We start from the raw sequence: 18,163 nt of genomic DNA on the forward strand, positions 1-18,163 counted from the left end.
GAGTTCTTTCCTGGAGGGGGAGTATGTAACCCTGGTAAATACTAGCCGCAATATACCGCTCGGCCAGAGAGATATTCTCTTTAGCTCGATCGGTTGAGCGTAACACTAGTAAGCCAGAGGTCCCGGGTTCGATCCCTAGCGGAGGCAGTGATTTAAATTTAATTTATCATGCGCTCTGTTACATTAAGAACAAAATAAATGATAGTATTAACTATGATTTACCTAGATGTAGCAAAATGTGCCAGAATTGTTATGTAGATTTCCAGCCAAGTGATACCACTTCTCGTCTTCGTATCAATAATTAATCGAATGATTCTGATTCAACTTCACTTAGATAGTGTACAAACCGCACTGGGATGTATTCATTTGGACAAATTATTAAATTTGCGTTTGACAAGCACATTTATTTTACTATCATTTCAAAGGGTATCAGTTCGTCAAAATTTAAATCACTTCTAGAATTTTGCCGAGAAATCTATTATACAAATGCATGTTTGAAACAAGAAAAGGTAAACCTGTATACAAACCTTTAACAGATTAGATATGTCTACCAACATCTAACATGTTTCACAAAACTAACATTCTTTATATAATCAAAACGCTTTTTCTTTAAAATTCAAAGTCAACAAGTTAAAGTGTTGACGCCAACAAAATTATTGCTCGGTTTTTGTGAGCAAGGTTATAGCACCTAATTGTTAAAGCCTTATGCTATATTTTGCTTTCACAATCATAAGATATGAGAATCAGGTATTTAAGGCATTGGTATGGTCCCTACTGCGCTTTTCCTCTTCCCCTTACATACGTACCCATATTCTATTGCAGGTTGCATTTCTGGTATTGCTGTCTATCTATCTATTTTGTATCCAATAAACTAAGAAAACGTTGTCATTGATATGAAAACAATTAAAAATGAGATTTCCATTATACCATGTATTATGTTTTCATCATCGGACAGTAGATACATCATAAAATTGTAAATACATAGAATATGCCGTCAATGTTCCAATAATGTACCAAGTGAATCACTTCGTTTACATTGTTAAGAATGTCGATCGTCTTAACTGTACAAATAATTACCGTTTTTCATTTAATGTTATCCTCTTATTGTAGTCACCGACGCCCCGACGCCTCCTCCACGTGCCTTTGATCTTATCATTGTCCTTGATTCATCTGTGAATCCAGCACAATGGCAATGGATTCAACAATACGCTAAGATGGTCGCCGGGCAGCTCAGTATTGACAACGAACAATTCCGTGTTGGCCTTATACGGTATAGTACCGATCAAGTTGTTCAGTTTCAACTGGACGATTACTTGACCAGAGATGACGTTTTGTCTGCAATGGACAATATCCAGTATCAACCAGGCGAGACCAATACTGTAGCTGCTTTAGATTACGTACGAAGAAGGATGTTTATACCGGAGAATGGAGACAGAGACTTTGCTAGAAACTTCGTTCTTCTGATCACGGGGAATGACGAAAGCACAGACAGATACGGCGCTTTCCGAGCTGCTGAAAAATTAGAAAATGAAGGCGCTTATTTATTTACGGTTGGGATCGGACTTCAGGATCACAGCGAACTGGACGAGGTGTCGTCACATCCTCTGGATCAATACCAACGTCTGTTCTTAATATCTGATCGACCAGAGGATATCGATGACGAAAAAGCAATGCTTGATGCATGTAAGTGTTAATTACTTACTCGAGAACTTGGACGACATCTAAATATAAGAAATAAGTTTTCAAACTTAAATTTCATTGTTTGAAGAATACATCAAAATAGATCCTGAGAGTTATAATTGGGTATGGTGTGTCCCGCCCAAAAATAAAAGAAACATTTTCCTTATTGATTATTGGTTGATTAGGATGTAAAACATTTTTATTTTTACACAGGACGGTAAATCCCGCCAAATATCGTAATGTTCGCCTGGTTATCTATATCTTGTATGCATACTTGTAGCAGCTCTTTACTGTTTCCGTCAATTGAAGACCTTTGTATGAAAAAAACTAATTGATGTAGATGACAAAAGTATTATGGTAAACTGCGAAGTATCTTTACATCAATTATATTGGTATTTATAAAGTCACTTTGCTTAACCGTAGATAGGTGAATAAAACAACTCATTGTTACATTAACTTGTTACAGTACCGGAAGTACCACCGGAAGGATTCCGGCAGAGACCTTTTCGCCCACGTTGTGAGTATTATTCCGTTTAAACTCAATCCATTGTACATACATATCGCCCCCGTTTCATCTTAAATGTTATGCTGTCGAGACACTATTGTATGAACTGTTTGTATATCTGATGCCTTATACATTGTTTGATGTAGTCTACTTTATATCCAAAGTATGGACAATCAAAATTGATAGCATATTGTTCTCACCCGAAATGAACCGTCAAAATATCCAACTAAAATGCATTTTATGATGATTTTAATTATGTTAACGATGCTGAACTATGTATGTAAATTTAAACATTATACTTTAGATTGTATTTTAAATTTATTTTCCTTACAGCTACCACGCCGATCCCTATTACACTACCCCCGCCAGTTTCAGGTAGGTGCTTTATTATTGTATAAAACATGCTCATGTCATTCATGGCTTGGTTGGATACATATATATACATATATACATACATAGTCTGGTGATCCCCAAAACATCGTTAATTTCAAATGCACTGAGTTATTAGATTCTGTTTTCCGAATTCACTGGCATTTTCTTAAATTCATTAACATTTTCTTAAATTGACTTGCGGCTTTTTCTTGTCATTTAAGACTGTGCCTTGTCGAAGGTTGACCTGGTCATCATCATAGACGCCTCCACCAGTGTAGGACAAGATAACTACGATAAAATGCTGGCTTTCTGTAAGGATTTCCTAAAGAACGCCGACATTGATTCCGGTAACGTACGTGTTGGTGCATTGATCTACAGTTCCGGTGTAGAAATCCAGTTTAATCTCAACACATTCTCCACAAGAGCTGATATAAACCAGGCTATCGATGAAATCCCCTACATCTACGGAAGTACGAACACAGCTGACGCTTTGCAGACGATGAGGAGCATGTTCAACTCCGCTGACGGAGATCGTGATGGCGTCCCCAACATCTGTATCATCTTAACAGACGGTGTATCCAACATAAATTCCCGGAGGACCATCCCGGAAGCGGACCGCGCTAGGGTTGACGATATCCACATATACGCGATTGGTATCGGTCTGAAGGATACCAAAGAGTTGGACGGCATCGCCAACAAACCAGCATCGGAAAACAGCTTCAACGTTCAAACCTTTGACGAGCTAAATGCTCTCAGTGACCAAGTCTTTTCTTCTCTCTGTCCAGGTGAGTTTGACCTCGTTTGATGTGTTCCCAGGCTGTAGCACCAATCTTATGTTACTGTTTTCATGTCAAATGTTCTATTTTTATATAATATATATGTTGTTTGATCATAAGCACTGTTTCGTTCTACAAATCACTGGATATTTTTCACATATTACGTATGAAATTGTGTTCACGACGCACAAGTGATGTCTTTTTGAATATCAATACTGCTGTTTTGCGCTCATCATAATGGTGTGGTGTCTTATTAACGTTTGTAAACGTGCATTTGTCCAATTTTGTACACATGCTACACCAGTTCATTGACGTTTTGTCTTTTCCTCAAACATGTGTACTGTTCCTGTTTGTTATATTTGTGTGTGTGTCAATCGGCAGTTATGCGAAGTACTGAGCCCTTTACTACTTCTGCCTCCACTACAACTACAACTCCGACACCAACTACCACAGGTAAAATTCCTGGATATGTTCCTCGAGTTAAGCCCGGTTCAGCATGCATTTTTTCTAGGTTTTTTGAATCTCATCACCAAGACTTGATGATTTTCTTTGAAATATCGTCGTCAGAACGTATTTACAAGCATTAGCACGCTCGCTATATTTTAAATTCCTTTTAGTTCGTGTATGCTAGCAGTGTATGTTTACTGATAATTTATAAAATGTAACATCATTGATTTATTTATTCAAATTATGTATATTTACACAGCCAATCCTGCCTTTGACAACGAGCATGTGTTGTGTTTAAAATGTTAATTAACCTCAAAATCTACGTTCAATTAATTCTCCAAACATGATATTTAAAATAATCATTCTTCAGCCAATCAATCTGTTCCTCTGTACGTCTATCACCTTGAACTTTTTACTCCCTGATCGTACTCAATCCCTACACATAACATCTGGATACGAACTTAACTCCCGCAAAATGCGTTTTCGAGAAAAATCAAATTGTGCTCTTTACATCCATATAGCTTTTCTGTGTAACAATTTGATTACACGTAACATTAACATAACAGTGTTTGTATTTCTATCCGTAATACATCTTGTACATACATCGGGCTAGTGCCATAGATGCACTTATCCCTATCGGTTAAATTTCATTTTAGATATTTGTTCTGTTGCCATGAAACCAAATAGTTTTTTCTGAGCTGCAACTCAAACTCTGTTGAACTGATTTGTTCATCTCCTTAATAATTGCATCAGTTGTGCATGTTTTCTATTTGTGAGATTTCACTGACGGTATTCATTGTAATCCTTGAAACAAATAATCATAAAGACATAATGTACGGTTTTCCACCATTTTCAGATTGCATCATTCAGACTAGTATCATATGAGTGCTTTTTGCTATTATCATCCCACTTTCGTGATTAACATGTCGTTTGTTACCATGTAATCAGTTAAAATTAGCTGTACTGAATAGCTTCAATCTGACGTAAATTTACCATTTGTATCAATGCAGATAACATTTTCTACCATATGATCAAACGTATATATTCTTAACAGCGGAGCGAGAAGAATTATCCTGCACTTTGCGCCTCCCGGTGAATATTCCCATTCATGCAAGGTGTAACACGGTCATTTGATTTTTAAAAAGAGATATGTTGTTGTAAAATAGCAAGAAACCGACGCAACGTATACATGCACGAGAAATCGAAGTCTAAATGTGGCTAACGTCAAAAAAATAAATACCCACTGCACTCGAAGAGAATGACGTCATGATTTAACGAGTGTCCCGGAAAAGTTAATGGAATTATTCTTTATTTAAATGGTTTAACGAATCATGTCTGAAACACGCGATATAGCCGAATAGCTCTTTCTTACTCATGCTTATGTGTGAATATACATGAATTGAACCCTGTTGCGATCTACATTGATATATAGTGACCCTACTCGATTGGTTTGTGCATGTTTAAAACGTTTTTGTTTGTTATACACACTGATATTATCTGTAAACCAGCAATACTCTCAATTCAATAGCAATGCAGTAAGTGCAAAAAGAGCAGCATGTTGTGATAATGTCATGTGAAGTGATACCCAATGATACATTTTATTGCACATTTACACGAATGATATATTTCAATGAGATTAATTCCATCAATATAACCGTAACCATGTAAGCTAACCAGTCAATATGTTCCCTCATACCAACATTTCTATAAATGGTTACATTGTTATCATGAGATAAAGATGCTGGTTCACGATACTCAATGAATAGTTTATCCTTGCAAACTTTTCAGTACCTTGTGTGAAGCTTTGACAAGTAGATGTTATTACGATAATTTCGGAAAAGATAGCAATTGCATTTGCATTGCATTTGGTTATGTATATTTATATAAATATCAGTGGCAACATCTAATATTATAATTATGAAATCCTAATCAAACAATCCTAATTATGACCAGATTCATAATAATGTGTCGGTTGCGATGTGCAAGATATACCATTTTCGGCCAATTCGGAATTCATTGCAAGTATTTATGATTTATGGTGTAACTGCTGGCGATACTGATGGTTTACAACATCACCTAAATCTTGTCTTTTACATTTGTTACAGTCACTGACGCTCCAACACCTCCACCTAGAGCCTTCGATCTAGTGATCGTACTTGATTCCTCAGTAACACCAGAGAAATTTGAATGGATCCGCAATTATGCCAAAATGGTCGCTGGTAGACTCAGTATAGACAACGAGAAGTTCCGAGTCGGTCTCCTCAGGTACAGTACTGACCAAGCCGTTCAATACCAGCTGAACGAGTACTTGACCAGGGACGGCGTTGTGGCCGCCATGGACGATGTCCAGTATCGGCCGGGAGAGACCAATACCGCCGACGCTTTGGAGTATGTTAGGACTCGCATGTTCAAGCCAAATAATGGCGACAGAGATTTTGCAAGAAATTTCATCCTCCTGATCACTGGAAACGATGAAAGCACGGACAGGTATGAGGCGTTCCGAGCTGCAGAGAGAAACGAAGATGACGGAACTTATCTGTTCACGGTGGGAGTCGGACTTCGGGATCACAGCGAACTGGACGAGGTGTCGTCACATCCTTTGGATGAATACCAGCGTCTGTTCTTAATATCTGACCGACCAGAGGATATTGACGACGAGTTAGCGATGCTTGATGCTTGTGAGTTATTTCACGTATACCTATTATTTGTACTGAGATGCATTGAACAGAAAAAATGACCTTACATCTAATGTGTCACTTATCAATGTTATTCAACTTCCTTGTTTTGATACAAAGTCATGAATCTTGATATTCTCAACTTTATTTCCTCATTTATGTAACTTTCCTTTATATATTCAGTACCAGAGGAGCCTCCTGCAGGGTTCCGCGGACGTCCCTATCCTCCACCAAGTAAGTGAACGTTGCATGCATTTACCCTGGTGTCAAATCAAACATATGGCTCGGATAGAACATGTGACGAGAATATCGTATATGCGGTACATTTTTATCTATATAATCTCCCATTCCTGTGATAATCGAATAAATCAAATGTGACTTCTCATTGTTCCCGTTTTAGAATCGTGGTAAATATGCGAATGTAGTGCATGTTCTAGCCTTCCATCTGTGATTTTGTTAACGATATTCTCCTGGTGTTGTATTATATATTTGTTTGCTATCAATACTGTTTCCAAAATGCAATTTGGATATGTCTTGTTTTGGACAGATCTTTAATGATGTTCTGTCTGATCTGAAAGTGTTTTTGTCTAACACGCCAAACTATAACTTTGAATCAGAACAAAGACTAAAGCGAATTTCCGGGAGACCGTTTACGAAATAATGTATGTCTAACAAAGAACAAAAGGTTTATGAAATAATACTCAAACATGACTTACCAGATACAGTATCTATATTAATCATATTTGTTTCTTTGTTTCAGCGACAACTCCAATTCCAATCACACTTCCACCAGCAACTGGTAAGTATATAAAAACATGTAATGCAACATTAATAATAATTCCCTTCATATTAGGTAAACGACATTGATATATTGTTTTGTTTTATTTCCATTTTCATTAAGAGCCGTCTTAACAATGAAGTGAGTATAATGGCAACTAAACTGCTTATTGTGAACTTACAAGTCTTTTCTGACTATGTCATACCACATAACGGACAATTCAGCTTCTTATGTCTAGCTATCTGATCACAGTTGTTCAAAGGTAACTAGCTTAATCGTTTGATAATGAAAATATAATTTTATTTTTTACATCAAAACCATTTTGTTTTTATTCCTCAAAATAAAGCAGTCGGAAAGGGAAAACAATTTCCGGTTGTTGTTAAACTGTGATATGCCCCTTTTTGTTAAGAAATTGGGTACAGGTTACCTTTTAAAATTTTGTGCATCAACTGACGATGTGGACAACAAATGTGATATCGCTATTACTATTTCCTCAGGTGAAGCCTTATATTATCAAGCGTTTTCTTCATTATTCGTAATGACAGTTTTCTCAATCAAACATTACTACGACTACTAAGGTTGCGTGTGACGTGATCTGTAATTGGGAACGGATATATAACTGTGTAAAGAAAATGTATATTTAAAACAGAATGTTGATTTCTCCTTAATCTTTACAGATTGTGCCTTATCAAAGGTTGATCTGATCGTCATCATAGACGCCTCCACCAGTGTAGGACAAGATAACTACGATAAAATGCTGGCTTTCTGTAAGGATTTCCTAAAGAACGCCGACATTGATTCCGGTAACGTACGTGTTGGTGCCTTGATCTACAGTTCCGGGGTAGAAATTCAGTTTAATCTAAATACATTCTCCACGAGAGCTGATATAAACCAGGCTATCGATGAGATTCCCTACATCTACGGAAGTACGAACACAGCTGACGCTTTGCAGACGATGAGGAGCATGTTCAACTCCGCTGACGGAGACCGTGACGGCGTTCCTAACATCTGTATCATCTTAACAGACGGCGTATCCAACATCAATTCCCGGAGAACCATCCCGGAAGCGGACCGCGCTAGGGTTGACGATATCCACATTTACGCCATTGGTATCGGTCTAAAGGATACCAAAGAGTTGGACGGCATCGCCAACAAACCAGCATCGGAAAACAGCTTCAACGTTCAGACCTTTGACGAACTGAATGCTCTCAGTGACCAAGTCTTCTCTTCTCTCTGTCCAGGTATGTTAGTGTTTCGCTAATTAAATGCCTTGGACACTAGCACATGTTTTACGTCAGGTATTATATCATTGTTGACGTATATGTTATATTGCGATATTCACTAATACATATAGCACTCGTATTATATATATTTTGTATATATTATGTTGGATGTATTACATCACATTGAGCTTCTCTACTCACAGTCATACTTTATAAAACGTTTACTGTTTCTCTGTATCTTCTGAAGAATCTTTTTGTCTTATAAATTACCGTTAAGGTCTAATTGTGTTTTGTCTCTAGCACCTGTTCACTTGTTTTGTTAATGCACTACTGTCTGATAACGTAAATATGTTTGGTACATGTTTTGTTAATGCACTACTGTCTGATAACGTAAATATGTTTGGTACATGTTTTGTTAATGCACTACTGTCTGATAACGTAAATATGTTTGTTACATGTTTTGCACTTGTTTACCACTGTAACGTATACTGTTTGTGTTTGTGTTTGAATGTGAATCTAAACAGGGTTCAAACAGGAAGAACGACCAACTACCACGTCAACTGTCCCTCCAACGACAGGTAAACAACATACTATATATAAAGCACTTGATGCTTTCCTCCTATTGAAACTGTTCAATGACCTGGTCAAGCTGGCCTGTATCTTCTACCATGTTTCTCAGTTTTATTTTCAGTTAAATAATGGTTTCATCTACTATTGGTATTAATAATTTTGGATGATAAATGTGGGCTGTGCTTTATTCGTTGATCACATCAACATCAGCTATTTATTTTAGGCTTGTGGTATAAATCAAGATGTACGTAAAGGATTAAACGTAATTAATGTGTTATGGTAGATCCGGTTTAGAACAAATTTCAACAGGTTGAAAAATGTTCACGAAATCCTGATTTAGCTTGAGTTAAATACAGTTTCTGAATATTGTATAATGTAACTTTGCAAAGCCAAATGCTTTTTGTCTGTAATATATTTTTAACAGTTTTGGAGGAAATACATAATTGGGGTAAACGTAGAAATTGTAAAATAGTTTTAAGCATTCATAATCACTTCTCAAAATATCGAATTTGGAAACACTTCAGGATAAACACACATTCATCAATTAATTGATAACTTCAGTAATTTCCAATGGAGTTTTTATTTACATTAGAGCTATGATTTTATTTTCTTTGAAAGAAATTTCTTCACTTTGCCTTTTAGTGACTGATGCACCGACAACAACTACAACAACTACAACTACCACTCCAGCTCCAACACCTCCACCTAGAGCATTCGATCTTATCATTGTGCTTGACTCGTCGGTAACACCAGAGAAATTCGAATGGATCCGCAATTACGCTAAAATGGTCGCTGGTCGACTCAGCATTGATAACGAGAAATTCCGTGTCGGCCTTCTCAGATACAGTACTGACCAGGCCGTCCAATACCAGCTGAACGATTATTTGACCAAGGATGACGTTGTTACTGCCATGGACGATGTCCAGTACCAACCAGGCGAGACAAACACAGTGTCCGCCTTAGATTACGTTAGAAGAAGGATGTTTACACCTGAAAATGGTGACAGAGACTTTGCTAGAAACTTTGTACTTCTTATCACGGGAAAGGATGAAAGCACAGATAGATACGGATCCTTCCGGGCAGCTGAGAAATTAGAAAATGAAGGCGCGTATATATTTACGGTTGGTGTCGGACTTCAGGACCACAGTGAACTGGACGAGGTGTCGTCACATCCTCTGGAGGAATACCAGCGCCTGTTCTTAATATCTGACCGTCCAGAGGATATCGATGACGAGTTAACAATGTTGGACGCATGTAAGTCATATGTCAATTACCCATTGGAATCGTACTCTGGTTTTGTTTAATGAAATATTATTAGCAAAAATGACTGGTAAGTCAATATTATATGTTAGCTTTGTTTAGTTTGCTCCGCTAGATGCATAATCAATATGATGTTAACAAAAAAGTACATATCTAAATTCTATACCTTATGTACTGTTACGGTATGTGTTTGATACTTATTTTATAACCGATGTTTGTTGATTTTGTCCAGCTTACTCAGTGAGATGATTTATTGGTTATATTGGTTACCAATAAGTGTGTTAGTACAGACACAAGTCATGGGACTGAATTTCTATGTATTGTTTTTATATTCAGTACCAGAGGAGCCCCCGGCAGGTTTCCGTGGACGCCCCTACCCTCCTCCAAGTAAGTATTCGTTTGATGATATGTTTCTCTAACATAAGATGTACCTATGAACAACCGAGACTAGTGTCAAATTCCACCGTGATATAATCAGATATCAAATGGTTGCAGATACATGATCACTGCTTGGTAAACGTAAAGTTGGTCCAATATATGAATTTGATGTGGCGAGTTAATTATTGAATATTGATGTAGTATGATATGGTATGGATCCTGGTCAGACAACAAGTATTGCGTCCCTTTGATTGTACAAGTTGTTCGACAATAATGCCGTGTATTGTACAAAGCAGTTGTAACTCAGACATCCTAAACTGGACCGGAAATAACTTATATCTCTAATACTTGTGTTCTAGCAACAACGCCAATTCCAATCACGCTTCCACCTGCGACAGGTAATTATATCGAATCGGTTCCTTTTTCTTTTTTATTGATTTATTTTTTTTTTTTTTTTTTTTTTTTTTTTGTCTTTCGTAAAGACTAAAATACAAACAAATCTATCAATTGTAAAGCGTACACTTTTTTCTTATTTTAAAGTAATTCGAGCTTGAATCGTTCGTTAAATCATGATTAATGATGACTATGCTAGTTTTAGTAAGTAATTTGTTTTGCATGGTGGTAAATCGGCCTACAAGCGTCGCGGTGAGCTGTTTTGATTCGGTAAGGACTGAAAGATGGGGAACCCAATCTATGTAAGGGTGCAGTTACTGCAATTCACTGTGTGTGTAAAAGTGAGAAATATTACACATTCGATTTCAAGTATTATCTTTTTATGATAGATTGCGCCTTGTCCAAAGTTGATCTCGTCATCATCATAGACGCCTCCACCAGTGTAGGACAAGATAACTACGATAAAATGCTGGCTTTCTGTAAGGATTTCCTAAAGAACGCCGACATTGATTCCGGTAACGTACGTGTTGGTGCCTTGATCTACAGTTCCGGGGTAGAAATCCAGTTTAATCTCGACACATTCTCCACGAGAGCTGATATAAACCAGGCTATTGATGAAATCCCCTACATTTACGGAAGTACGAACACAGCTGACGCTTTGCAGACGATGAGGAGCATGTTCAACTCCGCTGATGGAGATCGTGATGACGTCCCGAACATCTGTATCATCTTAACAGACGGCGTATCCAACATCAATTCCCGAAGAACCATCCCGGAAGCGGATCTCGCTAGAGTTGACGATATCCATATATACGCCATTGGTATCGGTCTGAAGGATACCAAAGAATTGGACGGCATCGCCAACAAACCAGCATCGGAAAACAGCTTCAACGTTCAAACCTTTGACGAACTGAATGCGCTCAGTGACCAGGTCTTCTCTTCTCTATGTCCAGGTGAGTTTGACCTCGTTTTGGTTGTTTTCAGACTGTGTCTAAAGTGTCATTCTACAGTTTTCGTGTCTAATTCTCTTGTTTTAAGTGTGTGTTTTTTGCTGTAATCACTGTTTCATTCAAGAATTGACGAGGCACTTCTTCAGGAATTGTATTTAAAATGTATTCACACCGCACACATGTTTTGCTTGATGTAAGTTTTAATGTGTCACGTTCTAATGGTGTAACTATCCTGTCTGTTATACTTGTCTGTGTATGTCACTCGGCAGTTAAGCGAACCACTGAGCCCTCTACTACTACCACTACAACCACGACTCCAGCACCAACTACCACAGGTAAAACTCCGAGTGAAGCCCAGTTACGCATGTGCATTAAATGATTTGTGATTCCTGTGTCAGAGTCCCATCACTGTCTTTCATTTGTTATCATTAATATGTGTTTGAATATATATATACACGTCGTCCATTATACCTAATGTTATTTAAACCATATATCCCCTCCTCTAATAATAGGTCTAGACCTATTTCATGTTTTTGTCTAATAGTACATTCGTGTTTATGTATGTTGGTAGTGCTAACAAACCGACAATGGTACTAATGTAAAATCATTCAGCCTTCCCTTTATGTAATCCTTTCCCTATATACACAGCCTACTTATTAAACCGGGCATGTGAGGTTATCTTCATTGCGTATCTATCCAATCAAATACTTCCTCTCCTTAGTGTCATTGCATGATATTCGTAATATCTGAATCGGTTCCTCTACTTCCCATCAAACTATACACTTCTTCGTCACCCGGGACTTTTATTTTTAAGTACAAGTACTTCCTATAACACATAATAACTACACATATTTCAGTTTTAAATACGACCGAATTATATAGCCGTATTCTTTCAAAATGTAATAGGGCCTTTGGTTCGTCAATATCAATAATTTGTTCTGACTTATTATAACGTATCATGACCTATGATTGGTCAATATATATGATTCTTTGGATATGTCACACGGAGTTTGATTTGCCAATATATCTGTTTTCGTTATGAAAACACACACGCACTAATTTGCGGCTTTGACTTTAACCAGACTTTCCCTAGATTTGTATAGAGTTACCGTCGTGGAAGCCAAAGACGTTTACTCTTCTAGAACACCTGGCCATTGATTGATCGAATAGTGTATTCGTTGTCTTGTCAATATTCTCGTATATTTGACTGGGCAAAAGAAATTATTCATTTGATGTATGACATGATTATGATTGGCCAATAAAAATAATTAATACGACATAGTATACGGCCTTTGATTGTTCAATAGAAATGCTCAATTTGATATGTTACATGACTTATTATTGGCCGATACAAATAATTAATACGATATATTATACGGCCTCTGATTTCTCAATAGAAATACTTAATTTGTTTTGTTACACGATCTTTGATTGGTCACAAGAAATCATCTTTGCTTGTTTATCAACAATATGCCGCCCGAAACATCTGTATTTACATGACATTCTAGTTCAAATCATTTCTGCTATAAATGGGTAGGATTCACACATCACTTTAAAAAGAATAACCTCATGATAAAGACCATGTCCCAGTAAAGTAAGCATGTTTAATTTCATTATATTGCCTTGACTGTAAGGAATTCCATTGAGAGTGAAACAAATTCCTCGAGAAAGGCAAATAAAATTTAAAAAGAAACAGCACGATTTCGCTTGCACGAGTTTATATAGACATTGATGAAGAGAAGCTTATATTCATTAATTGGCTGTGACCGTAGTTATATTTGTATATCTTGACGAACCAGTGAAGTCTTAACATTCTTATATAAAATGCTTTGTGCTTATTACGAACGTTTTCTTATACCTGCATATGTTTTTTTCTTAATTCAATATACGCCAATAAATTAAGATGCTCGAATTGATAAATCAAAAGTGCATGTTGTGATGATTTTACGTGAGTTAATCTTATGTTCAATGATGTGTTGATACTTAAATACATATATGCGATATAGGTTTATAAGAATAATTGAATCAGTCTTTGATACTTAGGCATTACCATGCTAGTTAATGACATTCATTAAGAATATTCAATTTGATATCAAGCTTCAGACCTCTAATAACAAATGTGGTCTAATGTCAGTAATTTGTGAGAAATCAGTGAGGCCGCGGCGAGGAGGCACGAATGAGTAAACTTTTTTATAAGGGAGGAAAAGGCAGTCAGCTGTTTTTGACCAGGTGAAGACATTGAGTGGAATTCATTAGGGTCTTCGATAATTGAAAGGAACAATGTTTCTAAAAAAAATAATAATGAAGGATAGGTGGGTTTTTTTTTAAATACGAATGACGTCCAATACTTACGGAAATGACAGCAATAACATTCAAATCGGTTAAGTGTAACTTGGAATACTAATTTATTTACAATATGTATAGTAATCACTGCAGACTCTTAATATGATGATCAGACCATTTCTGAATGAACTTTCAAATCTTCCAAGACGAAATGGCGTTGTTATATATGTAGTGTATGGATAAACCACCATTATGTCTGAAGGAAAGATTTAATGGCAAATAGCCATGCAATCATCAATTATTTTGGGGGAAGATGATGGCAATGATGATATGATACGTATAAGTTAACATTTTTATATTGTATTGTTTATAGTCACTGACGCTCCAACGCCTCCTCCTAGAGCCTTCGATCTCGTAATAGTACTGGATTCCTCAGTAACACCAGAGAAATTCGAATGGATCCGCAATTATGCCAAAATGGTCGCTGGTAGACTCAGTATAGACAACGAGAAGTTCCGAGTCGGTCTCCTCAGGTACAGTACTGACCCAGCTGTTCAATACCAGCTGAACGAGTACTTGACCAGAGACGGCGTTGTGGCCGCCATGGACGACGTTCAGTATCGGCCGGGAGAGACCAATACCGCCGACGCTTTGGAGTATGTTAGGACTCGAATGTTTAGACCCAATAATGGTGACAGAGATTTTGCAAGAAATTTCATCCTCCTGGTCACTGGTAATGACGAAAGCACGGACAGGTATGAGGCGTTCCGAGCTGCAGAGAGAAACGAAGATGACGGAACTTATCTGTTCACGGTTGGGGTGGGACTACGGGACCACAGTGAACTGGACGAGGTGTCGTCACATCCTCTGGATGAATACCAACGTCTGTTCTTAATATCTGACATACCAGAGGATATCGACGACGAGTTAGCAATGTTAGATGCATGTGAGTTATTCGCTTATTATCCTACGTATACTTGTTACTTGTTATAGGTACATTTGTTAGATTTGTTGAACAGGAAATAACGAAAACAAATTTATTGTGTGTCCGATTAGCAATGTCCTCCAGCTTCCTTGGTAATATAAGTCATTGAATTGGATATTTGCAACTTGTGTTTGTGTTTTTTTTTTGTTTTTTGTTTTTTGGGTTGTTTTTTTATTCTCATTGCTGTTACCTTTCTTTTTATATATTCAGTACCAGAAGATCTCCCAGAAGGGTTCCGTGGACGTCCCTATCCTCCCCCAAGTAAGTTTACATTGCATATATTTATTTCAAATCAGATCCAACTTTTTGCTCAGATATAACAATCATGTGATGTGTAGGTCCTATATATGGGGCATTTGCATCTCAACAGAGACATAAGTTAATATGTTCTATTCATGTCGATGTTGCTACTCCTGCTTAGCGCTCAGCATATTTGGAATGGGACGACTGGTTGGCCCGTTGTCAGTATAATGTGACCGGGTGGGGTGTGCTGCTGGGTGTCTTCGGCTGTATTCTTCAGTGATATAGCACTTTAAATCGGCAAAAGTTCCGGCCTATCACAAGGAGACTTAACACGAACATAACGCAGCCTCCCAAAACACACATACGCACTCACCACACTCATACATGTCGCACGCACGGGAGGCCGTCCTTGAATGACCTTAGATGTTAATAGGACGTTAAACAAAATAAACCAAACCAAATAATGTCGATGTGTTTACTTAATATAACATCTGTGTGGTATCATCAATTTATCAAACATCGTTACTGTCTCCACTGTAGCTTGGATACATCATGATGTTATCAGTTGTATATTGAATGATGTTCGGTCTGGTTTTAAAGTGCTTCATTAAACACGCGAGTCTAAAGCTGTACAATAGAGACTAGTAAGCAATTCTAGAAGTTGTTTTCGTTATAATGTGTGTGTTATGCAGTAAAATACATAAATATTGATACACATACTATTTGACTATCACTCTTGGAATGTTATCTTATCTTAATTGTCTTCTAGCAATGTTTCCTATCTTTTGACCTTTGAACTTGTATGTGGCTGTATAAAGCCAATCAGTAATCCCAAGGCGTGTACAATAAGATGACATTGTTAGCTTTGCTTATCAATAGGCGGATACGATCAAAGTTAAGGATTGCAAAGGTGGATATGACAGCGCATAACATTAATGGTTATAGGTACATGTCTAATTAAGTTTACATTTTGATTTGTTTTGAAACATATACACGTACTTACATATTCTTTGAAAGGACTAGTAACTTATTGAATAAACGATTGACATAAGTAGTGAGTGATCCAATTTGCTGAAATCGTCACCTTCACCACATCACATTGTAAAGGTATCGGATATATAGTAAGTGTAGTTATCAAATGATAAATCATTAAAGTATCATCATGACTGTAAAATGGGTTTGTGTTTCTTAAAGCATTGCCATGATTTTGCGGATACGGAATTTATTTCTATGATATTTATTTTTTTTTTATTTTAGCGACTACGCCAATTCCAATCACACTTCCACCAGCAACTGGTAAGTGTATAAATAACATGTAATGAAAAAACTAATAATAGTTACATTCACATTAATTAAACAACAAAAATATTTTTCTGTTTTATTTCCATTTTTATTGAGAACCGTGTTATCAATAAAGTGATTTTAATGGCAACTTAAGTGCTTATTGTAAACTTATAAGACTCTTCCTAATCATGTTATAAAACTTAACGGACAATTAAGCTTTATACATTAAGCTATCTGAACCCAGTTGTTCAAAGGTAGTTAGCTTATTGAAATGAAATGAAAATCTCTTTTTTTCCATTGCTTGGAAACCTGTGTATGTATATTTCTTAAAATAGGAAAGATATGAAGAGACTGGTGAGTGTTATAGAGCTTTGTAAAGGTTTGACAAACAAATTTTACATCAAAAGAGTTTCGGATTGTTGTTATACTGTGTTTAGCCTAATAAGGTTTTTAACAGCAGTGCCCAGGTCATACTTTTGAAGCTATAGCTTTCCCATTTCTATGCATTAAATGACGATTTGGAATGCTAACAAATGTGATATTGCTATAATCCTTGATTCAGACGAAGTCTTCATTCCTGTAACATTATAGTATCAAACGTTTTTTTTATTATTTGTAAAGATGTTTTTATTTAACGAACCATTCTACAACTAATTACATTGAGTGTGTCGTGATCTGAATTACGGAACAGATATATAACTCTGTATATAAAATGTGTATCTGAAACAGAATATGGACCTGTTCTTATTATTTACAGATTGTGCCTTGTCCAAAGTTGACCTGATCATCATCATAGACGCTTCCACCAGTGTAGGACAAGATAACTACGATAAAATGCTGGCTTTCTGTAAGGATTTCCTAAAGAACGCCGACATTGATTCTGGTAACGTACGTGTTGGTGCCTTGATCTACAGTTCCGGTGTAGAAATCCAGTTTAATTTAAACACATTCTCCACGAGAACTGACATAAACCAGGCTATCGATGAAATCCCCTACATCTACGGAAGTACGAACACAGCTGACGCTTTGCAGACGATGAGGAGCATGTTCAACTCCGCTGATGGAGATCGTGATGGCGTCCCCAACATCTGTATCATCTTAACAGACGGCGTATCCAACATCAATTCCCGAAGAACCATCCCGGAAGCGGATCTCGCTAGAGTTGACGATATCCACATATACGCCATTGGTATCGGTCTGAAGGATACCAAAGAATTGGACGGCATCGCCAACAAACCAGCATCGGAAAACAGCTTCAACGTTCAAACCTTTGACGAACTGAATGCGCTCAGTGACCATGTCTTCTCTTCTCTATGTCCAGGTGAGTTTGACCTCGTTTTGGTTGTTTTCAGACTGTGTCT

At 37.1% G+C, this 18,163-nt stretch overlaps 2 protein-coding genes across 4 annotated transcripts in view; both read left to right on the forward strand.

Moving 5' to 3' along the window:
* The window catches only part of LOC117317678, a 167,803-nt gene that overhangs the window by 54,876 nt on the left and 94,764 nt on the right, over positions 1-18,163 (forward strand). The window lies entirely within an intron of this gene.
* The window catches only part of LOC117317677, a 63,593-nt gene that overhangs the window by 16,882 nt on the left and 28,548 nt on the right, over positions 1-18,163 (forward strand). For both annotated transcript variants that reach the window (XM_033872547.1, XM_033872548.1), the window contains exons 17-35: positions 1,111-1,683; positions 2,147-2,197; positions 2,519-2,560; positions 2,779-3,342; positions 3,715-3,786; positions 5,886-6,458; positions 6,639-6,689; positions 7,216-7,254; positions 7,911-8,474; positions 8,981-9,034; positions 9,669-10,280; positions 10,623-10,673; positions 11,024-11,062; positions 11,447-12,010; positions 12,277-12,342; positions 14,664-15,236; positions 15,486-15,536; positions 16,776-16,814; positions 17,560-18,123. In XM_033872547.1, coding sequence (XP_033728438.1) covers positions 1,111-1,683; positions 2,147-2,197; positions 2,519-2,560; positions 2,779-3,342; positions 3,715-3,786; positions 5,886-6,458; positions 6,639-6,689; positions 7,216-7,254; positions 7,911-8,474; positions 8,981-9,034; positions 9,669-10,280; positions 10,623-10,673; positions 11,024-11,062; positions 11,447-12,010; positions 12,277-12,342; positions 14,664-15,236; positions 15,486-15,536; positions 16,776-16,814; positions 17,560-18,123 — 5,142 coding nt within the window. The remainder of the gene's footprint in view (positions 1-1,110; positions 1,684-2,146; positions 2,198-2,518; positions 2,561-2,778; positions 3,343-3,714; positions 3,787-5,885; positions 6,459-6,638; positions 6,690-7,215; positions 7,255-7,910; positions 8,475-8,980; positions 9,035-9,668; positions 10,281-10,622; positions 10,674-11,023; positions 11,063-11,446; positions 12,011-12,276; positions 12,343-14,663; positions 15,237-15,485; positions 15,537-16,775; positions 16,815-17,559; positions 18,124-18,163) is intronic.

This window comes from Pecten maximus, chromosome 19 (genome assembly GCF_902652985.1).
Source record: "Pecten maximus chromosome 19, xPecMax1.1, whole genome shotgun sequence".
NCBI lineage: Eukaryota > Metazoa > Mollusca > Bivalvia > Pectinida > Pectinidae > Pecten > Pecten maximus.